The sequence below is a fragment of the Castor canadensis genome, chromosome 3 (genome assembly GCF_047511655.1).
Source record: "Castor canadensis chromosome 3, mCasCan1.hap1v2, whole genome shotgun sequence".
Classification (NCBI taxonomy): Eukaryota; Metazoa; Chordata; class Mammalia; order Rodentia; family Castoridae; genus Castor; species Castor canadensis.
In genome coordinates, this window is record NC_133388.1 from 179,063,743 (window position 1) to 179,089,171 (window position 25,429).

General features: G+C 33.8%; 1 protein-coding gene across 2 annotated transcripts in view; it reads left to right on the top strand.

Annotated features, from left to right (window-relative positions):
* The window catches only part of Mtbp (MDM2 binding protein), a 77,407-nt gene extending 52,593 nt beyond the window's left edge, over window positions 1-24,814 (top strand). Inside the window, exons 15-22 of one of the 2 annotated variants that reach the window (XM_020169575.2) lie at window positions 4,660-4,777; window positions 8,005-8,160; window positions 10,848-10,943; window positions 17,850-18,131; window positions 19,757-20,009; window positions 20,595-20,708; window positions 23,948-24,013; window positions 24,556-24,814. In XM_020169575.2, coding sequence (XP_020025164.1) covers window positions 4,660-4,777; window positions 8,005-8,160; window positions 10,848-10,943; window positions 17,850-18,131; window positions 19,757-20,009; window positions 20,595-20,708; window positions 23,948-24,013; window positions 24,556-24,594 — 1,124 coding nt within the window. In that variant the 3' untranslated portion in view covers window positions 24,595-24,814. Of the gene's footprint in view, window positions 1-4,659; window positions 4,778-8,004; window positions 8,161-10,847; window positions 10,944-17,849; window positions 18,132-19,756; window positions 20,010-20,594; window positions 20,709-23,947 lie in introns of both variants that reach the window. The other variant, XM_074069134.1, reaches the window with a different exon arrangement.
* Window positions 24,815-25,429: the final 615 nt, after the last annotated feature.

Consider the following 25,429-nt stretch of genomic DNA (forward strand, 5'->3'; position numbering starts at 1 on the left):
TATTTAATTGAATTTTTCTGTTTTCCTGAATTCTTTTGTTGTGATGAATTTGAATAGAGTGAAGCTTTTTAATATCTAATAAAGAGCATTTGAAGATCACTTACACAATGTTAAATGTGGAGGACAATTGTTCTTGGTTTTATTCTGTGAGAAAAACTTTTTTTCCATAGATTAATGAAAAAAATGATCACAGAATCAAATTAGCACTAATGTCTGAGTGCCGTTTCTTTGACACTGTGAAGGTACACAAAGAAATGAAAGTTGTGGGCCTTGGCTTTCAACAGCATTAGTCTATTTGTAAAGCAAGGTCTAAAAGAGCATATAGTGCCATGTTTAAAAGCTCAGACTCCCTGGTTAGGTTCAAGTCTCAGTGTTGTCACTTACTAGCAGAATGTCTAGACAAATTACTTAAGCTCTACACCTCTGTGTGCTCATGTTTGAATGGGAGTAATAATACAACCCACTTTCTAGGATTATTTGTAGGTTTACTAGGGTGAGGATTAAATGAGTTGATATATGTGCTTAGAATGCAGTAAGAGCCAAAGTGTGTTGGCTGACATTTGTATTGTCAATATCATTGCTTCCTATCAGTACCAAGGTTAAGTAGCAGGACAGAGTAACCTGAAGGGTGCTGGCGACGTATTGCATTACTTTTAAATGGGGGATGTGTTCCATAATGCGAAATCATGGCTTCACAGTTGCAGTGTGGGTCCCTGAGCGAGACTAGCAAGGCTAAATGATGGCTCTGCACTTACGTGCTATGGAACATGGGTACATTTTCTGACCTCTTTGAATTTCATTTTCTTTACTTTTGAATTAGGTATGACCTAGCTTGTTGCATTAAATTAATTATTTGTCAGTTGCTTAGAAAGTTGCCTGGTGTGAAACAAGTGCTATATATTTTTGGTTGAATAGATAAACGTGAATTTAGAGTTGAGGACTATACCCTAGGGTACAGTAGTCACAGAAGGCTTGGTAGGAGCTGAGGGTTGTGACTGATGCTAAAGGATCTGGAGAAAGGAGAGAAGATAGGATTTTGGAAAATCCATGGAAGGAGAAGCAACCTGTCCAGTCATGGAAACTTGAGGTAGGGAGAGACGTTGACTCACCAGAGGATTTGCATATGAGGTAAGTAAGGTTTGAAGAGTAGGAGAAGCTTGAGTAATTGCCAGAGCTTTTATGTAAGTTTAGTGAGTGAATCTTAGCGTTACCTGTGCAAAATCAGGTCCTGGATGGTGTTGAAACAGTGTAAGATGAGATGTGCTCATCTTACAGTGTAAGTCAGGGTATGTCACTGCTTTGCTCAAAGTTGTTTGACTGTTTCTGATTGCACATAGACCACATCATCCTTAATGTGGCCTGTAATTCTCTTAAACTGTACCTGGCCTTTTATTCATTCTAGTCTTCCAAAGTCACATTTCTGTTTCCTTAGACCACACATGGACTTCCCATTCCTTGAACATGTCACATTCCTTTCCAACTCAGGAACTTTGCATGTGCAGTGTCCTCTGCCTGGAATCCTTTTCTCCCAGCTTATACCTGATAGTCACTCCTCTCACGCCCATCTGGATGTCATTTTCCCAGAGACACTTTCCCAGACCTTGCTGAATTTCAATTGTTTCCCACTGTACTTCTTCCCTACGTTTTTTTCTTCAAATAATGTGTCAAGTTTTAAAATTTTGTATTATTTATATAATTTAATTAATTATATTAAATATTTGTCTTCTCTCTAAATACTATGTTCTCTGAGCATGAAGTGCATACCTACTTGCTCTCTCCAGAATCCACAGAGCCTGGTACAGTGCCTGCATGTACCAAAATGCTTGATGAGCAAATGAAAGAAACTGACTGCTCTTAGAACTTGAAATGAAACTTGACAGTCTATACATTTGTGCATGATTCCTTAAAGTAAAGTTGTGGTTTTTAACACCCTGTAGCTTTGATTGGAATAAATACATGTACATGTAAATTACGTGTAGACACAAATAAGGCCATCATTTTTCATGTTCTGAGCCATTGTTTGTAACCATGCACATAAGGAGTTACTAGCAATTGGTAAGGTCATTTGATCTGCTTGTGTTTTGGTAGAAACTCTAGCGTATATAACAAGTGACAAGTCATGATGCAGAAAATGCCTTATTGAACCCTCTTACTCACTCATTGTTACGAAGTTGTTAAAGACTTCCACAGTGTCAAATACGATATTAGCTCATAATATAATTCCTGTCTCCTTTATCTAGGACCATTGGAACACATAAAAACATTGCATAAATGAGTTTGTTAGGTGATTGTATAAACTTATAATTGTATCATTTCAAACATTTAAAAATGAATCTTTGGCCAGGCATGGCGGTGCATGCTTGTATTCTCATTACTGATGAGGCTGAGGCGGGAGGACAGAGTTTGAGGCCAGCCTGAGCTACATGGTGAGAACCTGTCCTCAAAACAAAAACAAAATCAACAAACAAAAATCAGCAACAAATAAAATGAATCTTCTGGTATATTCTTACAATTCTTGCTTTACTAAACAGATTACACCAATTATAATATGATCTTTTCCTTATGATTCATTAGTTATATAAGATTATTATGACATCTTCAATAAGCATACACTGTCATTGGGGTGTTACTTTCGTTTGTTTGTTGAGACCTAAGATTTTATATGTCAGTTTCCCCTATTTTTTCTATTGTATTGGTTCTATTTCTTTGTTTCTCCTGTAAAATAACATACTTTTTTTTTTAAACAGTTTTCTTTGTTTTCCAAAGAGGCTTTTTGTATCTTTCAGTTTTCGGTATGGTACATTGTCCTAACACATAAATAAAATATTATATTTTATTTTACTGCAGGAATTCCATTGTTATTCCCAAGAGACATGACATTTATGAATGTGTATTCACCCATTCTTAAATATTTAGCCTATGTCATTCATATTTATGTAGGTGATATTGTCAGTTAATAATTAATTATAATGTAATAGTTAGGGACAGTTTTAATGTTTACCTTTTAAAGATGGCTTGTGTTCTCATGAACTTAAAGCATGCAACTGTGCAGAAAACTTCTATTCATTTTTTTCTTTATACTTCTAGTACAGAGCATATCTCTATTAAGAAGCATTATTTCATTATAAAATAATGAAAGCTCATTACTCTATAAAATGATATTTTACCATCCCTATTAAGAAATGGGCAGTGTGGTAGATTTGGATAGTGTTTGGCAAGGGCAGTCTAATTATAGGTATTGAAAATATTTTGAAATATCCAAAGTTAAACAGTTTAAAGAGAAAGTGATATGCAGTTGGCTTCAATTGTCATGTTTTTAAAACAAAATTTTATTTAAAAATCCCTTTACCAAATCATTATTATGACTCCCCCAAAACATAAAATGTGCATTTCTGTCAGTGTTGATGGTTAAACAGCTAATGTCCAACAATTGTTAGTGATTTATTAGAACAGGGTGTATTAGTTCAAAGTTCTTTTTAAAACCAGATAGCTTTAGAATTCAACAAAGTTGTATAGTGAGCAGTTTTGCCAAGTGGTAAAGCAGTTTGGCTTGCTAATTGTCTCTAATGAGAAAGGGAAGCGCGGTCCCTTTGGGTTCTGTTGAGTTCCAGTGTTAGGATCAATCTTGATGTAACTCACTGCAACATACTGGCTGGAAAGGTAAACATACCCTTACATGGATTTTATTAGTGTCAAAATAATATTTAATATGAGTGACTTGAGGATGTATTTGTTAAAGCGTCTTACATTAAAAGACAAGTGAGAACCATTTCTAAAGGACCCTTTACCTGAAAACATCAGTTACTTATTGTTTTATTACTGTACTTTGTAACAATGTGGTAATCTCTTTTTTAAAGATATGCAATTTTTCTGTCTGGTTGTACTAATTACTCTTTCTAGTTTGAATGTCACATAGTTTATATAGTATGTTCTCTATGGACTTACTTTCTTCTCTTTTAGAGCTAATTTCACTAAAAATAGCAAAGCTGTGCTTTTATCATGTGAGTCCTGATACTGCTAATTCAGTTTTCTGAATTCTAGCTTATAACTTTTATTTTGAGGAGATACTTGATTTCTTTTTTTAAAACTCTAGAATCAGATTTTATTTATGTTTATATTATTGGTGAGTATGAAAAAAATCAATAGTTTGGAACTTCATAAATCATTCAAGCAAAAAATCAGTAAGATTGAGCAGACATCACTTATTAGCAGTTCTGTATGTTCTGCTTCCCCATTTCACTAGAGATGCTTGATTTCTGACACGTTTCTCATGGTGTCTCACAATTCAGGCCATCAGAGAGGTCTAATAGATACCTAAGATGAGTGCTCTATACCAAGCCAGCATATCTCACATGCACACACACAGATTTGTGAATGTGTCTGTCAGTGTTTTTGGTTTGGGTTTGGTTTTTCTGACAGAGGGTCTCACTATGTACTCTCTGTTGGCCTCAGTCACTGTGTAGCCCAGGCTGGCCTCCATCTTATGATCCTCCCACATCCCAAGTGCTGAGGTTGTATTCATACGCTGCCATGTCTGGTGTTAGGTATGCATATATGTCTGTGTGTGTATATATAAATAATATCTGTATAACATTTTATATAGCAAAATTCAGCATGCTAATACTTTTCAGTACTTATGTTTATTTTTTTTCTCTTTAGCTACCAGTCCGGTAGAGCCTGATTCTTCAAGTCAAAGGGAAATCAATCCCCTGGAATGGCCAGAAAGACATGTTATTCAAAATTTGGAAACTTTTGAAAAAGCTAGACAAAAAATGAGGTAATATTTGAGTAGTAATGCATGCTGTAGCTCAGTATTTTTAAATGGACTCTTTCTTAATCCTGCAATTATTTTATGCCTTAGAAATAGTTTGTAGTTTTATTATACAAGAAGTGTATGGTTTCTATGAATAGGTAATATTTATAATAGAGTAGTATATCAATGAAGATGGAAATGCTTATTTTCCTCTACCTTCTGTTTTTAGTTTCCAGGTGTATATAATCTCAGTGAACATTTTGTGTGTAGCTCTCCAGACCATCTTCTGTAGACATGCACACATATATGAATCTATAGAATAATCTTGATCCAGTAGCACGTAAAATGAAGTGGAAGCACTCTCCTCACCTGAGCCACTTTGACCTGTTTCTCCTTTCCAATGTGTGTTCACATTGAATATGCTATGTGAGAGAAGTACAGCAGGCTGTTTATCTTCATTTGTTTTGGTTTTGGCTTTTTTGCTTCAGTACATAGTAGACACTCCATGCATAATTGTTGAATGATGGAATAAGAACTCCTACATTGTACTCCTCCCAAATATTGCAAATCACATTTTTACTTTTAGGACATCTGTTGATACCATTTTATGACTTGCTGTAACTTTTTTCATATTTTCAATTAACCTCGATTGAGTACCAGCTGTCTGACACCAGGAAGATATGAGGAAGAACACAAGAAGAGAGGTGGCTCCTCTCTTTTTGGAGCTACCTTTCCCATGGGAAAGATGATGAAGCAAGTAGCCAGACAAGTGACTGCTGGGATGGGACATGGGTACACTGGGTCAGGCACAGGGTTCTGTGTCTTCAGAGGGAAGTAAGTTCCTGTTTGTAACTTGGAGATAAAAAGCACAGGGTTAAGGATGGGTGTAAGAAGGTGATACTTACACCATTGTTCTATATATAGCTCTTAAAATTTATTGCTTTGGTATGTGCTCATTGCTACTCTAATCCCAAATTAGAATCTCACTGTAGCTTCCTGGGAAGTGAAGTGGACAACAGATTCCATTTTTAATTTTATTATTTTGTAGGTTTCTCCTTAGTTCATATTGAGGCACTTGCTGTAGTTCATCCTGTTTTGAAATTCATTGAACTCTGGTCCACTGTTTTTTCCTTCTTCCTTTTCTCAACCCTACTATGAGTTTAATCAGCATTGTGATTTCAGTTTTGTTTGGTGAACAGTTTAATGTAGTATGTTTAATCTACTATCTTTAACTAGAAATTTGTTAGTTATTCTAGGTCCAGGTCATATATCACCTGCTTTTAAAACCCTTTATAAACACTAAAACTCAAATTGCACTCCTTTAAACAACTAAGGGCTGTGTTATTACATTTTTCTTGAAACTTATCTTCTTATATCTCTTGCTATATTGGTATACTTATTTCCTCTCACTCTTCTTACCTACTTTCTGCTACTTTAAATGATACCTGAATAGTAAATTATGATCAGTGATTGTGGGCATATAAATTATAGTGGTGAACCTTTTATACTATATCCTAATGATAGTTAAAATTAAGTAATAAATACTCTTAGGCATTTCAAAAATGAGTAGAAATCATCAGCTGCTTGGTTGAGGGCAGAAGTTATGTTATATATTTTTAGAATGTTTTTGTGTTAAAAACATTTAACTAGAGAATAAAGGATCATTATATAGTGAGTCAGAAGTCATTAAGAATATGGCTTTTGACTTAGTTGGTCACCTGTTATGTGTCTTTGTTGCCTCAACTGTAGGATGGGGATAAAAATCCTAGTTCTACTTCAAAGTTGTGAAATAATGAGAGAACACATGCAAAATACTTAGTAAGCTTGAAACACTAAATTAAATAAGGTATTGTCAGTGTTGTTAAATTATTTTTTAGCCTAAGACATATTTTGATTGGATAATTTATCACAAATAGGACTTTATATTGCTTTGATATCCTCATGTTCATTCTATATAAATGCAAATTATGCACTTCCCCATTGTATATAGTCTATAAAGTGACTTACAGAGTAGTATTCATTAAGAAACCTTTGTAAGTCACTATTAGAGTGTGGCTATGTAGAAATTAAATTAAACTCATAATGCAGTTCCTGCCCACCTGGAGTATGAAGTTCAGAGAAAATACGTGACTATTTTTATTAGATTCATATTTTCAACTTAAAAGTAAAGGAAATAGGGGAAAGGGGCATTGTCAATATGTGAGTGATTCTTAATGTACAGAAATACAAGTCTAAAACCACAATATCAAAATTTAGCCATGTAGTTGTCAATAAATTTTCAGGAAATAATTAAATTAGTATAAAATTAGGGGATTAAATTTCTGAACAGGTATTGATTTCATGCTGTAGTGACAGAGCAGTGATTCAGTGCTTGATAAAACTTTAATCATCTGAAACTGAAGTACTTTCCTCTTCTAGTTTTTATAACTCTCTTGGAGTCTTTAGTTTATAGAGTGATAGAGCAGTAGGGCCTAATCTGGAGTTAATCTAGCTCTGGCTCATGTTAGTCACCGTTGTTACCCTCTGTCTGTTATGTGACCTACTGAGTGCTGGAATCTTAGCTGGAAGTGGCAGTCATGGTTGTTTTGTGTTTGGTATGCCGACCTTCACGCTCTAACGTGCTCATTATCAGGTGTGCTTCACTTTGAAGTAAGACCTATTCATCTTTTTTCAGGGAAATTTGTGAGGATTAAGAATAGATTGTGTGTAAAGTAGTTTGAAAAGTACAAAGTCCTACATTTATTTCAGATGTAATAACGATTCAAGGTGTATTCATACTGTCATAATCATGGCTGGAGGGGACCTTGGAGAGAATTCCGATTACTGTCTCATTTCATGGGTATGCTTTAAGTAATCTTTCAAATACATAGAAAATTGGAACATTCAGTCCCTGGCCTCAGAAATTAAATATTGTGAGGTTTCAGAACATACAAGAGTTTAGATTTAAATTTTGTGGAATTGCTAGTTTCACATTACTGAATTACTAATATGCCATCTTTTATAAATAATTATTTAAATAATAGAATTATTGACATGATAACTGCAAGTTTCAATGTGACCTATGAAGCTTTTGAAATACAGTTTGAAACTAAATGATTTGAAAGGACTTTACTTCATTGTCTTTCCTAAATGTGTAGTTCTTCAGTTTTCTTTGTGTGTTTTTCTGGGTTTTGCTCACATCATGTCTTGCTGACTATTGTGAATTTGAATGCACCTTTAATAAATCTCCATAACTTTTTTTTTTCCCCCAGAACTGGTTCTTTACCTAGTTCATCTGAACAGTTGCTGGGTCATAAAGAGGGTCCACGGGATTCAGTCACATTATTGGATGCTAAAGAATTGCTGAAACATTTCACCTCAGAAGGATTACCAGTGGGAGATCTTCAACCCTTACAGGTTCAGAAAGGGTGAGTCATAAACTTACAACTTTCAGTTAATTTTGAAAAATAATTTTTAAGTAATACCACATCTTATTTCCTTTTGCAATTGATGTCCTGTGCTACTTAGCCAAAATTAACAGGTTTGCTTCTACAGTTCTCAGTGGGTTTTAATCCTCATTTTCATTATTCAAATTTTCTATAGTTCTGCGGTAGGTACTGACTGTAAGGGAAGTAACAATAATATACTTTGTATACAAAGGGACAATAATTTTTTTTAATGTTACGTTTTGTCTTGGAAATGTATATATTTATATTTTTCTTTCCTGTGTTTACTCTCCAGTTTTTATTTTGCCACTACTTGGCCTGGTTATCATCATGCCTACTAATAGCACAAAGCCTTTCAGCTGAAGAGACACTTTAATTTTACTAAGTAATAATTCAGTGTTTGTCTGAATAATTTACAACTAAATTGACTTCTAGGAAAACTTCCACTCAGTTACTAGTTAATGAATGCTGGACGTCTCTGAAGTTGATGAAGGGATAGGTAAAATTGTGACATCAATTATTTGCGAAGATTGAGTAATTTACTCATTATCCCAATTTCTTTTTAATTGTTAATCCGTTATTTTGAAAGAACTGTAAAAATTATGTTTCTTTGATCACATTTACAAAGCTTTGAATTATACTGGATAAATATTGGCTTTAAAAGTGAAGTTTGTAAAGATTTTCTTTGAGTTAGATCTCAAAATATTGTTGGTGCATTATTGCCTTTTGTGTGTGTTCACTAGAGAGAGGGAGCAGCTTTCAAAATCTGTGGATCTTAATAACGCTGGGTCTTAATGACTTAATGATCTTAATGACATAAAAACTGTATAATTTTGGAGTAATTTTCCTTTTCATATAGCTTTGAAAGACTGATAACTCTTTTTAGTAGGAATTAAGAGAGAAAAGAAGCATCCAGATGTTCCTGTCTTTAGTTATTAGATTACAGTCCTTTCTAATCAATCATTAACCATGACCTGGTCTGCCAGGTCAGATGAGTGCGAAAACTGAATTTATTTTTCTAGAATAGAATCTTTGACTAGAATATTTCTAAATGAAGTGTAGGAGAGATATAGTTAATTTCTTTATGCCATTTATAGGTGATATATTTAAATACATTAATGTGATTCTTTGATACTTTAAATACTTTTATGTGATTACTTCAATGCAGTAAGAACTGCATTGTTATTAAATGTGTCTTCTGTTAACATGAAAGTTGTAGGATGAGCTTTGTAGGCAATGACTCCAGAACATTCCTGCTCTCACAAAATGTCTACCTGTGCTCTGTTAAGTTACATACAGTCCAAGTGTGACTCCTCTGAACATACCAGGAAAACAATAAACACTGGCAGAACACATATTTATTAAGAGTCTTTTTCGGAAAGAATAAGTTGTGAAGGAAATTCAGTAAAAATAAATGTTTTGAGAAGGATTAAAGTAATAAATGGGACAGAACATGGTAAAGAGAAGTGAAATGCTGGGTACTTAACGAGTTCTATTTTATAAAATTCTTCATATTAATAGTCGGTGTCATCAAAAGAATGGGGTCATTGAAATTTTGTGATATTTTTGTGGAACACCTTAAATGGATGCATCAGGATATGAAGTCTGTTTTTTAGGATTCATTAAATGGCATATGTGTGACATTTTAATGTAATAATTTCAAATGTTTGTCATAGTACTCTATAATTTTCAGTTGCAAAAGGGCAGTTTTCATTACCAAAGCCATGGGGAAGGGATGTAATAGCAAGTTTATTCTTGGTATTCTAGTATTTTCTCTCTTTTCTGTAAACCGTTTCTAACTCTTCTGAATTCAAGTCCCTGGCATTTCATTCTGCCTATTAACCATGTAAAGAGCAACCACTATTGCATAATTCTTCCATTCACATATGACAGGTTCTGCATTTCAGGATCATGATCTGTTATGTTAGAACAATGGGTTCCAATTCAGGCAGAAAAGGAATGACCCTGTTAGCCCCTACCTCATTGCAGTGGCCTCCTTCTTCCCTAGATTTTGAAATACACTTTTAGGTGTGGGAGGGAATCATGAATATTTTATGGAAGCTCAACAGAGCATTAGTTCTAACACCTCTAACATACCTGCTGATTGAAAACCTACTTCCAAAGTTGAACAGAAGGCAGCAAGCAGTCTCTAAACCGTCTGATATTCAGAAAGGTGCTGACTCTTAAAATAGATGTCAGACTGAGACCACATTCTCGGGCAATGAAAATTCTGGGTCCCCTATGTGTTTCAATAGGAAGGAAATATTTCTTTTGTTACCAAAGATCCAACTTTATTCTCTGCCAAAAAAGATTTAGCTAAATGAGTAAACCTTAACTCACTTCACCAAGAAGGCGGGGAATACCTTTTGGAAATAATGCTACTTCCTGAATTCCATTACAAGTCATTTTCCATTCTAGATTTATCCATTTCACAGAATACTTGGTAATTAGTAACATCATAACTTCAAAACCTGGAGGCACAGAAAACAACAGGGGCAAAACCCTCAGGCCTAACCTCATTTCTATCCTTCTTAGTGTTTCTGATGCATCTTAACTTTTATACTGCCAAAAATTCAGATGTAGGGGACAGAGTCAGGTTTCTCTCTTTAGACACTTTAATTTTCTCTGTCACTATATAAACCTTACAAATGAAAACCTTTTTATTTCAGGGAAAAGACTTTTGTTTTGACACCAGAACTTAGTCCTCAGAAGCTCCGGGTCTTACCTTTTGAAAAAGCTTCAGTATGTCATTATCATGGAATTGAGTAAGTTTTTACATAGAATTTGTGTGTTGCAAATGTAGCTTCTTTCATGAGTGTGAAGTGACTGTAATATGATAGAAAGTGAGGCAGAGGCAAGAAAAAAGTATGTCAAAAAGTAATAAATACACAAATAATTTTGTCTGCTATTGAAGAAAAAAGTTACTTGATGGTTAGTTAGTTTTATATCATTTAAACATCCTTTTATTAGTTACTAGATATTTTAATCAAAATTACTTTGCTCCCTACATTATTAATGTGCATTTGCACTGTGGGTCACATTAATACTGCGGGGTCACTAATTACACTGTGGTTGTTTAGACATATAATATTAGACAACATTAGATGAAATGTGTTTCTACTTTAACATGTTGATTGTGTATATATCTTTACAGAATTTTAATTGAGTATTTTAAGGCTTCTCTTGGGTAAAGGTATTAGCAGTTTCTGAAGTTATATGCATGTCTACAATTTTCACAAGGATAGGGAAGGGAAAATGCTGATAATATATTTTACAATGAATTTTCAAGATCTTAGTGATTCATTTTGCAAAATATTTCTCATTCTTAAAGTAAAGCACTTTTAATTTTTCACAAATTAAAATAGCAAAGTACTGGATTGTTCATAGAGATACAGATTCTAGAAATTGCATTGTTTTTGCATAACTGTTATTGCTCTGTAATTGGTATGTTACACTATAGCTATACTGAATCATAAAGGTCATTGTTGACATGCTGGGGAGATTGATGTTTAGTTTTAAGTGGCACAAAAGAAGGTGTTTTAATGCCTAAAATTGTGTGCATAGGTTTATTCCATTACCTTCGGATAAATTAAAGCATCAAGCAAGAGATGTAAAGGGACAAAAATACTATAAGGACGATGGAAATAAGAAAGAGAATGCAAACTAAAGAGCTACTAAAAAACTTAAGAGACCAGTTACGTTTTTTGCTAGTTATTCTAACAAAAGAGGAAACTAAAACAGTTCTATAAGTAATTAACAAAACCAAGATTAAGTTAGTATCAAACAGGAGAAAATATTTTTAACATAAATGAGAGGGTAAATTTCCTTTACAGTTAAAGAAATGCTTACAAATCAGTAAGTCAAGAAGATAAATACCCCTATGGAAGTTGGTAAAATCTTGAACCAATCAAAGAAGAAATACAAATGATCAGTATATATGAAAAGCTATTTTTCTTATGTACTCATATCTATAAAAGGAAAAATGAGACCTGTTGAAACTATTCTGGGAATGGGGGGCAGGGAGATAAAGACTGATGGAGTGAATTCAACCATGATATATTGTAAGAACTTTGGTAAATATCACAATGTACTCTCAGTACCAAAACAGATTCACTTGTCAAATTGCCAACTGTTTTAAACAATACTGAGTGGTGATGAAGGGACATGAACAACCCAGCTCAAAGAAATGTACATCATTACAACCTTCTGTGCAAATGTTTACAATCAGATTGATTAACTCAGCTTAATGAAGAAATTAGGGCTGTCCATTAGTTATCATGTAGGGGTATTTAAAATGAGAAACATTGGAAATAGTGTCTTCAGGGGGTTAATTAAATAAATTATAGTATATCTATAAAAAAATTCTTCATAGTCATCAAAATGGCTAAAATTAGAAAAACAGGTAAATATTTGCAGGTATATAGAACAGATATTGATGGGAGTACAAAATGATAATACATCACTTTTTATGTCATCATTTACCTAGAAAAGGATTTAGCAGGTCTTTACAAAATTAATTTGTCTCATATCCTATAGGCCAGCAATTCCAATACTGGTATATTTCCCAAGAGAAATAAAAACATATCTGCAATGAAAGACTTTTATGAGAATGTTCACAGCAATTTTATCCATAATAGTTCAAAACTAGAAACAGTCTATGAGTATATCAATAGGAGAGTAGAGAAACTGATACAGCTATACAAACAATCCTACTCAGCAATAAGAAGGAAAAATATTCATACGTGCAACAATAGTATACCTGTATGAATGGACAGTTGAGATAAGAATGTAAGGACTTTGAAATGAGCAACAGGGAAGCAAGGCATCCATTAATGAGTCATTTTTGAAAGAAGTCCTTTATGAAATGCTAACTTGAATCTACATGGTTCAGATAAGAATTTTAATTTGGTTCATGAGCAATAGGCAACTCAGAGACAATTACTGAATAATGAAAAAGTGAAATGCCATTTCTTGCAGTCTTTTATATGTAATTGATGAAAGGACTCCTCGTTTGGGAGGATTATTTTTCTTTCCTCAACATCAAAAGGTTAGAGCTGTTTCCCAAATAGCCTTGAATTTAGCTACGTCTTTTATTCAGACTATTTGTATTTTTAGCTATATGTTCTTTTGTGACTGATTTCAAAATTTTTTAGTTGTGCTAAATTTACCCTCATCAAGTTTAACTGGGCACTTCTTTGTTCTACTATGTAAAAATTTGATCAGTAAGACTATGTTTTTCTGTTTCTCTCCTTTTTGATTTTATTAAAAGATTTAGTCATTAAACATTACAGAAATGTTTATAATGAAAACCAGCAATTCTTTTTACTAGTACCTACCGCTAATCCCAGTTTTCAGAAGCACCTATTGTATTTGATTTTAATTTCCCTACCAGTTACTTCTTTTTTTTCTAAAAGATATCCTTCTATCAATAATTTTGATGTCTTTATATAAAATTGACTCTTTTATGAAAAATGGGGATTTGGGTCCTCTTATTCTTGATTTGTTTTTCAGCTGTTTACTTTCTTCTCATTAAAATATATTTAAATTTCTATTTCTTACTCTGTGACCTATAAAGCAGCATTTCCCCCATTTTGCTTGATAATTTTAGGACCTCATTATCTATTTAAAGGGACCTAAATAGCATTGTTAAGTATTTTTCATATAACTTGAATCTGAAAGTTGAAACCAGTGAACACTGCTTATATTACTATGATGAAAAATGGTTCCCTGCTGAGAAAATACAGTAATATTAGCATTTTCTTTACTACAATGCCAAAATACTCACCTCAAGATAAATGTGTTTGTTTCGTTTTGTTTTGTTTAGCATATTATTGTACAGGGTCTACATTGTAACATTTATAAAGTGCTTACAATATATCCTAATTAAATTTACCCCATCTATCATTCTCCTTCATCCCTACTTCCCTCTTCTTAGAATAGTTTCAACAGGTCTCATTTTTCCATTTTCATACATGAGTACATAATATTCCCACCATATTCACCTCCTTCATCCTTCCCTTATGTCCTTCCCCTTCCCCTTCCATGGTGCTAACCCCCAGACAGGACCTGTTTTATCTTCCTGTCCTTCATCTTTGAAAACATACATTTTTGTTTGTTTAAAATAGCTATACAGGGAGTTTCATTGTGACATTTCCAAGTATGTATGTATTATATCTTGAATTGGTTCATCCCTCTATTTTTTTTTCCCTTCTACCTTAATCCTCTTCTTATGGTGATTTCATCAAGTCTAAATATTCTATATTCATTCTTGTATAGAAAGTACATCAACCATTTTCACTTCCTTTACTTCCTTCTTTTACTCTTCTCCTTCCATTTATGACCTTCCCTTAGTGTGACCTGTTTTTAATTCTTATCCTTCATTGTTTAGGTTTCTATTCATTGTTCAGTGGGATTTTTGCCTTAGTATTATGCATATATATGCATTGGCACATGTGTTTTTTGTCTCTTTGGCCCAGTAAGCTCTTTCAAACACTTATTTGAATAAAATAAACTATAATAATTCCATTTTAACAACTGACTCAAGTGTCCATCATATAGCCTTATTTTAGGTTATGTTTCCCCAAATACTGTAATTTAATTTTGCTTATCTTGAGTCTCATTTCCCTACATTTTTCCTATTGCTTTCTAGTTTACCACAGAAAAAATTTAAAGGTACCCACAAATTTATAGAATTTGTAAAGGGTATGTTCTTCATGTTCATTTATCAAAATATTAAATCTAGACTTGTTTGAGCCTGGTATGGTGGTACTTGCCTATGGTGGCTCTCATTTGAGCATATAGGAAGCTAAGGCAGGATGATCTTGAGTTCAAGATCAGCCTGGACTGTATAGCAAGACCCTGTCTCAAAAAACAGACAAAAACTTATTTTAGTGCTGTTTTCTGATTGGCCTAAATCTGCACAGAATTTATTTATTAATACATACAAATACAGTATCATGAGGCTCTGATTCATTATTGTTTTCTCTTCTACTGACTACCTACCTGCATAAACAAATCTCTCTGCTTTCTTTACTGTAAATTTATGCTTATTAAGTTGGGGACATTGAGACCAGACTACCAAAGTTGTATGGGGTGAACCTTATGAATCTAGAAACATGTTTTTTTCTAGAAGATTTGGGTTTATTGAGTGAGGGCCTACTTATACTTATGTTCACCATAGATTAAGAGTAGAAATAAAATTCAAATGAAATTTTAAAGTAAATGTGGAACTGCAGAGAAAGTTCTTTCTTCCTTGCTCTTCTTCTACTCTAACATAAAAGAATATTTAGGAAAAGATATGCTAACTGCTTAGGTAGAGATTGGTGTTTCTTAAGGCAAAGTGAAGAACAACCACTATTGGCTTGTTTTTTTTTTTCATTTGTCTACCCTATGCTAGAGGGCAAAATACCAATGGTTGTACTGTTTTCTAAGAAAAAAAAAAAAACAAATTAAACTCTGCCATTATACTGTTATAATCATTCTGTCACACCAACCTTGTATTGCTTTAGAATTTCTTTCATCTATTCCAGATTTAGCAGGTTTCACCTGCATTCATTGTCCTTTTCTGGTTTGTGATAGACACTATTTTGTCTATTTCTGATTACAAAATAGAAATATCTTCATCATCTTATGAGTATTTTTCTCAGGATCCATAAAGCGTTTCGTTACTGTTTTGTAAAAAACCGTGGAATTGCAATCTTCTAACAATAAATGTTTCAAACTAACATCAAATATATATACTATCGGTTTTACCAGTTGCCCAGAAGAGAAAGAACTTATCACAGTCCTTTTAGTTGATGCTGATTTTTTTTTAACAAAATATGTTCTAATAAACAACAGACTGGAGAAAGAATATTACAGCATTGCAAGACCAAGGTTCTACTTCCTGCTTGGCCAAAACTTACTATTCTGGCTTAAGAGTTCTGTTTTCTTGCCAGTTAAAGTAAACTGTTAGGTTAGATCAGAGATGTTTCAGCCCTAACTCATCTAGTAGCTTTTTTTTCTTTTGTGTTTATTTAAGATGTACAACATGAGAATTTAATATACATATGTAGTGAAATGTATCGTCAAGGAAGTTAACATTCTATAATCTCACACAGTTACTTCAGTCTTTAATTGTGGTTAAGGGCACCTAAAATCTACTGTGTTAGCAAGTTTCCACTATGTGATACAATATCATTAATTGTGGCTCTCATGTTATGCACTAGATTTCTGGATGTATTCATCCTACGTAACTGCAACTTTGTACCTTTGACCTATATCATCCCCCCATGACCTCCATTCTACTCTTTATTTCTGTGCATTCCTCTGCTTTTCAGAATGACCTGGACAGCTTTTTTAAAATGTCAGTACTGGGTCATATCCTAGAGTCTTTAAATCACAAATTCTGGATATGTTGTGTTTCTTAAAAGCGCTTCAAATGGTTCTACTGTTCAGCTATGTATTGCCCACTGACTAAGATGATGTATACCTCACATAGGAGATAGTATACTAAAATGGTTAAAGACGGGCTCTGGATTAAATTTTGGCTGTGCTACATAATTATTAGTATATTCTCGGATTTGCTGTGGTAGAGTATAAACCTGCTGATGACGATGGTGGTGCAAATAGGTATACGTATTTGTTGACCACATGGCTTTCATGTTACAAGTGCTGTCCCTAAGTGTAATCCTCACAAGTAATGCTCAAAGAAGCTTTCAGATAAGCACTATAAACCTCATTTTGCAGATCAGGCAACAGAAGCATAGATAAACTTAAGTAATTTGGCCAGGTTCACACAGCAAATTGGAAGAGCATTTAAATCCAGAGTCAGCACTGTAGTCTATATTCTCAGAAATCAAATATGTAAGTGTCAGGAGGGAAAGATAAAGTTCTTTAAACCTCCATGGGCAGTCAGGTGTTTAAGTAATAATACACTTCTTGGGAGTTGAACTCCAGCAATCTGGTTTTAGGGAGCATCTTAGAATTTACAGGTAAAAAGGAAGAAACAGCAGAGCAAAGTTTTACTTTTGTCAGTTCTCCCGTTACTCAAGCAAAACCATTTGGGTTCCCTTCATGCAGTTACAGGAAGTGGAAAAATGAAGCTTTGCAAGGTCACACATATCATTGGCAGTTTTCTTGATATGCTTATTTGTTGTACTTAATAACATGGGATTTCTTGGAGTCCAAAAGCATTTGCTAAGCCAATATGTCATTGATTCTCTAAGTCAGATTTAGCTAAGAAACCAGATACACAGAAGACCAAAGCGTTTGAAGAAAAATCTGTCAGTCAGTCAGTAAGGTGAGGAGTAAGTTTCAGTGAAAAAATTCAAAATATTCTGAGTTGTTTGGTGAGCTGCCTTTAATCTTCATGCTGTAAATAACTCTGCCCTTTCTAACAGAAGTCAGCATTTCATATTGTTATTTGTCAGCCATGCTGAGAAATCAGAGGTTACTAGATTTCTTAAAAGAATTAAAACAGCAACTATATTATTTCAAAAATAAGCCAGAGGATTAACTTAATCTGTTGCTCAGGAACACAGTCAAAGAGAAGTCAGAGTGCCTTCACATTTTTAGATCAGTTATTTGGAAGTAAGAACTTTGTAAGGAAATGTCTCCCTACTTTCTATTCGAAAGGAAGAAGCCCATTGTTGTCCCATGCATTGATTTTAATGATCTTCCCTTCACTTTAGATACTGCTTGGATGACCGAAAAGCTTTAGAGAGAGATGGGGGATTTTCTGAACTTCAGTCTCGTCTGATTCGTTATGAAACTCAAACCACCTGCACCAGAGAAAGTTTTCCCTTGCCCACTGTGCTGAGCCCCCTTGCGTCTCCTGCAGTTTTATCAGATCCTGGAAGCGTCCCTGATGGAGAAGCTTTACAAAGTGAAATCCGAAAAAGTGAACTCCGAACTGAAGTCTCTCGACTAAAACGGAGATCTAAAGAGCTGAATGGCCTTTATCCCAAAAAGAGGTGACCATATCAAGTGCACAAAAATTGTACCTCAAAAGAAATATTTTAGTCTCTAGGGGAAATTTTTAATATCTGCCTTTTATATTTTAAGTCACTTTCTTGCATAGATTTTACATTAATAATTCCTTCATGCCAGGAAATTTTGTCTTTTATTGTGAACAATTGATTTTATTTATAAATTATAAAAAGAGATGATTTGTGATTTTAAAAAAAATCCAGTTTTTTGCTTTATATGCTAATATACTAGCCCCTTAACACTGGAGAGCTCACCTAGCTGATGAAGCAGCCCAGATGCTCTGCAAAGAGGGTGTCAGGACGGAAGTTGTGCTGCTCGCTTTTCATTCTTCCCTCTCTGCTCCCAGGCTCTGTTGGCCCAAGGGGGTTCTGTGGCACCGTTTTAGAATCACTTGCATATATAATAAGCCTTAAAGCCTGCATAATCAATATGCTATGTAAAAAAGACTAAATTTACGTATCTTTACAATGTGTCAATTTCAGATCTGTGACATCTAAAGCAAGCCTCAAATTTTTTACTGTATTTAAACCTTAAAAATTTATGAAATAAGTGAAAATAAAACTTTCAAATCTTTTTTTTTTAAGCAGATAAAAATAATAGAATGCTATCTCTCTAGCATGGAATAACTAAATTATTTTAATGAGGACTTTATAATTTTATGGTATTTTTTATAACAGATAAAGTTGAAAAGCACACCCATTATCATTTGAGATATAACTAATAGAAATATTTGTATTCCAGAAAAGAAAGAATACTGTGGCCTGTGAGTTAGTAGAAGTAAAGACTCTTAAGACTCTTCTTCTTTTTTTTCCAGAGGATTTTTATTACCATACTTTATACAGGAGAGATTCATTGTGGCATTTCTGAATATGCTTACATTACATTACACATTGGTCAGTTCGCCCCCACCATCTCTCTCCTTCATCCCTCTCCTCCCAGTTGCAAAAGGTTTAATTGTTTTGTTTCATGTAAGTATATAAAGTCAACCACATTCCCTTCTATTCACCCTCCCACAACTACCAATTCCCTCACAGCACCTATTTTACAGTTTTATCGTTCACTTTTAATTCCAACTATAAGACTCTTGGAAAAGGAAAAATTTGAGTCTTTATAGAAGTAAATGTAAACATTTTAGAAAGTCTAAATTAAGTTTTATAGTTTTTCTTATAATTCTTTTCACATTGTTACTTATTTTGCAAAATCATAGATACAATATGATGCAGGTATGGTTTGTTTGTTAAAATTTTCTTCTTTTTTTATGGAAAAGTATAAATACTAAACAAGTAAATATTATGCCTATAAAAAGTACTACCTAGCATGCTGATTTATATGGGAAGTTATAAATGAAGGGAAGAGCAAAGTAATATTATTCATTGCTTTCTCCATTAGCTAAAATTCTAGTTATTCCTTGCCTTTGTTTTAATCATTCGCTTGAAGAACTAAAGGAACAACTTTATAATATGTTGATTGCTTATTTAAGGCAAATAATTTTGTCTCCTTCTATTGAATTTATGTTTGAATGGAAATAGTTGTAACACATATGTCAAAAAATAGACTTCATTATTGATTCACTTAATCTGTGTTCTTGATTTTTTTTCCTTCACTATAGACTTGTGAAATCTGAAAGTTCAGATTCTCTTCTTTCTCAAGCAAGTGGCAATAATCATCAGCATCATAATTACTTGGTGACATCCAGAAAGCCACGGGCAGAGCAGTCATTATCAACACCTTGTCCATTGGTTCCAATTCCTAGCTGTGAAACTTCAAAAGTCACTGCAAAGTCCAGTTCAGGACAGAAGAGTGTACATGAATCAAAAGCATCAAAGCAGATTAAGGAATCGAGATCACAGAAACATACACGGGTAAGACTTTTCTCCATCTTTCTTGGTACTACATGAGAAGAAAGTCCTTTTCTTGAATGTTTTAAAATGTATGTCTTAAAATTTTGCTAATGAAATAATGTCTGGAATTTTCTTGAAAAGAACCTAGTTTAGGAAGGATGATGGGAAAGTGGGTTAGAATATAAATGAAACAAAATTAGCCACAAATTTATATCCTTGAAGCTAGTTGATAGATATATCAAGATAGGAATTTATTATAAAATGCTCTTTCTACTTTCTATGCTTGAAATTTTCCATAATAAAAAATAAATACCCACCTACATATCCTATGTGTAACTGTTCTATTCAGATTTCAATTCGGAACTGATAGTTTGAATTCCTTTCTTAAATACTGTTCATTTCCTGCTAACACATTAACTCTTGACATGTGGGACCATGTAGATATTATAGATGTCTTTTCTTCTCAGTAATCTTTAATGAACTTACCTGTCTTTTGTGCAGCTGAATGATTGTATAACTCACAGTCCATTTATGATTGATCTCTAGAGTTGAAATAGTGTTTGTATCTTTTCCAAGAAACATTACTCATATGTTATTCTATTCAAGATACTGAAAGAAGTAGTGACTGACACCCTGAAGAAACACAGTATTACTGAGGCTCATGAATGTTTCACTGCATGCAGCCAGCGTCTCTTTGAAATCTCTAAGTGCTACCTACAGGTACAGTGTGTTCTCTGCTAATGGCAAAATTTAGTTCATGTTCTAATGTTTCTGTTTGAGGTTAAAAAAAAATTAGAATCAGTATTTTGATAGTGATAGTATATAACCTGTTGCAAAACTTAAAAACTGGAAATAGAAATATTAAAGCAGAAATATTTTGTATTTGATTTATTTGATTTTAGTCCTCATATGTAGGACTAAATATGTATTTTAAAAATTCATAAAATGCATAAAAATACATAAAATAATATGTGTTTTATTTTTCTTTTTTGCTACTCCATCATAGACTCATTTTTTTAATCCTTAACTGTCTTCCCATTAGAATGTAAACTTCATGAACAACTTTAGAAGGCTACATTTTAACTGAAGTCCTCAATATTTCCCTCAACAACTCTTTTACTTAAGTGGAGTGTCAAACATTAATTAGTAATTAGTTTAACTAGTGATTTTATTTCAATACAAAGTAAAAAGACTGCTGACCGAATATCAAAACACCTGGTTTCTACATTGCCAAAGTAGTAGTAAGAGATCGGGCAGGCAAGTCATTCATATAACACTTATCTAAAACTTAGATGCTGTTCAGTTATCTCCAGGCTTCTGAGTTTCTGAAGGACAGTCATCAGTGGGTTTCTGGTTAAAATTGCAGATTAACCTCCCTAAATTTATTTAAAGAAAAGCAATATTACTACATAAAGCAAGTGATGAGACAAATAAAAACTGTAGGAATGTTTATTGTTGAACAAGAAGAAGGTAATGGAAGTGTATAGCCAAGTAAGGGAGCTACGGCCTGGAATCCTGTCTCATGGAATTCCCATGAACTATTCACGTCGGACAGCTGACAGTCACCGAGGTGCTCGGGATTTGAAGATACCAGGTGCCATGGAAAGCAGGGGCAAGGTACTAGGTGGAAATGAGAGGAATTAGGTAAAGATCTGCCAGGTGAACTGGAGAGCCTTCAGCTTTCTCTGCATGCCCTCTTGCCCGATGGTAACCACAGGTCTGTTACTCATAGGTCTCTCCGACACCTCTGGGACAAGGCAGGAAATGGGCTCTAGAGGAAACATGGCTGCAGTGGAAAAGCTATCTGGTCACCTTGTTTCTCTACCTCATAAAGCCCCCAATGAACAAGCTTGGCACAGCCAGAGTGTCCATATTTTTAGTGTCTCTCTTTTCAATGTGACGATATCAAGGATTCTCAGACTATAGACAGCTTCTAACACAAGTGATGCCAGAGCAAAAAGGTAGGGGAATTTTAAAGAGCATAATTGAGGAAAACTTCATGAAGCTATATTTCTCTTAGAAATTTATATCCATAAAACTAGAATAGGATTCTGTTTCAAAAAAAAAATGCACGGAACATAAAAAGTCCTTAAAATAATTTAAAAATGTGACGAAATCAGTTTAAAAGAAAAGCTGCACAATTGTTATATAAAAAATTAGAACCAAATGAGAAAAACATTGAATAGAGGATAAGAAAACTGGAGGATTAATCCAAAAGACCCAATGTGCTAATAAATAGGAGTTTCAAAAATAGAGACTGTAGGAAAGAAAATTGTCAAAAATATTACCAAAAGTTTCCCAGGAACTGAGGGACTCAAGCCTCCTGCCAGAACGGATACTGGGTATGTCCAGCCCAGTGACTGAAAATTCTGCAAAGAGTCACATCATTGTGGTATTCCACACCTCCAGACATCAAGAGAACATTTCTGAAAGATTCACAAGAAAATGTAGTTACGTTTTTAACTAATCAGGGATCAGAATGTTGTTGGACTTCCCAGTAACACTGGCAGCTAAAAAAAGTACTTTTAAATGCGAATGGAAAGAATTTTCCCTAGTATTTTATACCTTGTCTGGAATTCAGTAAGGTGTAAGGACTCAATAAAGATACATTCAAACACAGAAGGTCTAAAAAAAAACTTATCTTACCCTTCTGAGGAATCTCTAGAAGATAAAGTTCAGCAGTTGAGGGGCTGAGTCAAGAAATAAGGCAAAAATTAATCTCAAGTGGGGAAAATATGTACTAGCAGTTGGATGAGGCCTCCAGAACAAACAGACCAATTTGCAGCAGGCTTTGGGAGAAAAGTCTACTTTTTTTGCATGTTAGACAAGCATTTAGCTTCAAACACCCCCCCCTCCCCGCCTCCCGTAGTCCTTATTTCAAAGCCTTGGTACAGAAATAAAATAATGTAAAATAGTTCACTAACTGATTACATATGGTATGACATTGTTTGGAATATATCAAGTTAAATAAAATTTTAAAGAAGAAAAACTTTTGAAGAAACTGAACTGAGAGGTTATCTAGTATCTTTTAGTCTTAAAAAATAATTCGTTGCTGTACACTGATCACTCCATAGTGGGGAGGGGGAAATACTCAGAATTATATACATGGAAATCTAAGCAGTGAAAAAAGTAAATAGGTAGTTTTACTACAAGAAAAGTAGAGTGTTGGATGAAAGAGACATCATAACCATAATATATTAATTACCTCAGAACCAAATGGTGTTTACCTAGATATAATAATGCAAATGTTATTTACTAATTAGAAATTGTGGCACAGCTATTATTGAGAGGAAGAGAAAGTTGGTGAGGTGCAAGGGACCTGGATCCATGACCATTTGTTATCTCTGCTGTCAGTTGTCAATGCCCAAAACTCCTAAGTCATCAAGTAGCAGCAAAGCACTTTGGGTGGAAACATGAAGACACAAATAAGGAGAACAGCTAAAAGAATTAAAGGTGGCTGCCCCTCTGAGGGATGACTTGGAGGCTTAGGACAGGACTGCTTTTTTTTCTTGTTTAAGAAAATCAGATTTTTTTATCTTATAATCTAATTTGATATGATCATTAAATTTTAAAAAGGTCAACTTTAGTTCTACTCCTATGTCATCCCTCTTTATGGTGGAGTGAAATAGCCCAGGAATAAAACACACTTTATCTGAAAAAATAAATGTACATTCACTTCCCAAGCATCAGTGAATACTCACTCATGGTTGGGAGATGAGAATAGGTTAGGTCAGCACTGTCAGAATAGATTAGTAGGAACAAGGACATAGGTGTAGCATACATACTCGGTTAGGGTATTTTTACATTTCAGGTTGGAGCTAAATCATATTACTTTGATTTTTGATAGTATTTCTATAATTGCATTGATACTTGCAGAATTATTTAGGATAATCTGAAGCTCACTAAGGAGTTCTCTTTAATGTACAAATTGAAAAGTGCTATGTTTTGTTAATGTTTAGGACCTTAAAACTTCAAGGGGACTACTTGAAGAAATGAAGAAAACCGCAAACAACAATGTTGTACAGGTAAAATATATTATTCCCAAGAAACTATATTCAGTTGAGTTGATATTTTATTTCAGGGTTGTTGTGCAGCTATTGTATGTGAAGTAGTGATGGTATCTCTAAGTATCTCTAAGAAAACTTAGAGAGTTTTCTGCAAACTCTCTAAGATAATGATAGATTTATTCAGGCAGAATATTAAGTAGTACTTAGTAGATTGCTTTGTTAACAGAAGAGTTTCTAAAATGACACTAAGAATAAAAAAGAAAAAATTTAATAATCCAAAGGGTTAGGAAAACTAATCTATTTTGATTAGCTGTTTTCAAAGGTAGGTTTAATTTCTTTTGAAAAATACATTTTCAAATTGCAGTAGAGTCTTTATTTTGTCCAATACTAAGTGCAGTGAAAAGTGTTCTTCAGTTGGAAAATAAAATGTTTTTTAAGTATCAGGTTTGGATATATTACTTTTTTAAAAAATTTCTGCTGTGCTCTTAAAATCTGTGTTTTTCTACCACTTGTGTTTTCAACAGCAATGTACCATAGTCATGTATTGTTTTCTCCCCTAGGTAATTGAATGGGTATTAGAAAAGACAAGCAAGAAATGATGCAGAATCATATCTTGAGCCATTACAAGTTGGATGGAGCCGTTATCACTACTTCCTACCTTGGCCTGAGAATTATAAACAAATTCCAAACTCTATTGGAAGGACAGATACTACATTTCTAAATAGTTAAATAAGTACCCTATATTTATGTAGTTTTGGTGATATTCAGTTATTTTTAATTGTGTACTTGTTTTATACAGTTTCACATTTTAATTTTTAAAGGGATTTTATACGTTTTAAGTGTTTAATTTTTGTTTAATTATTAAAATATTTCTTTACTTTTTGGGTTTACCTGTCTTTATTGTTAGGCCTGCTTAAGTTTCTGAGTCTTTATTGCCATTGGCTTTTCCATGTATTCCAACAGCATTTGACTGGGCTGCCCCAGTTTGGAAACATTGGCACAAAGCATTCACACAGGCCCCTGTCCAAAGTGAAGGAAGGGTAAAAATTTTGGAAAAAAGACATAATGGAAATGACTCAGAGTACAGATTCTCAGAAACAAATCTTTTCCCATGACAGAAAAATCCAGAAGATGTAGGAAATATTTAAAAGGAGTGAAAAACAATACCAACATTTTTCCTTCTCTCTGAATAGAACTGCTGTAGTATTTTAAGTATGTATGATTATTTTTAAATACTTTCAAAATTTAAATCATACAGTATGTGTGTATTTGTGTACACCTGTGCTTGTATGTGTATGTGTATCTATTTACAGCCTGCCTTTCACTGAACCACGTAATAGTCGTCCCTTTTATGTGGTTTTGCTTTCTGTGGCTTCAGTTACTGTTGTCCTTCGCTGGGGTGGCTTCAAACTCACAATCCTTCTACCTCTCCCT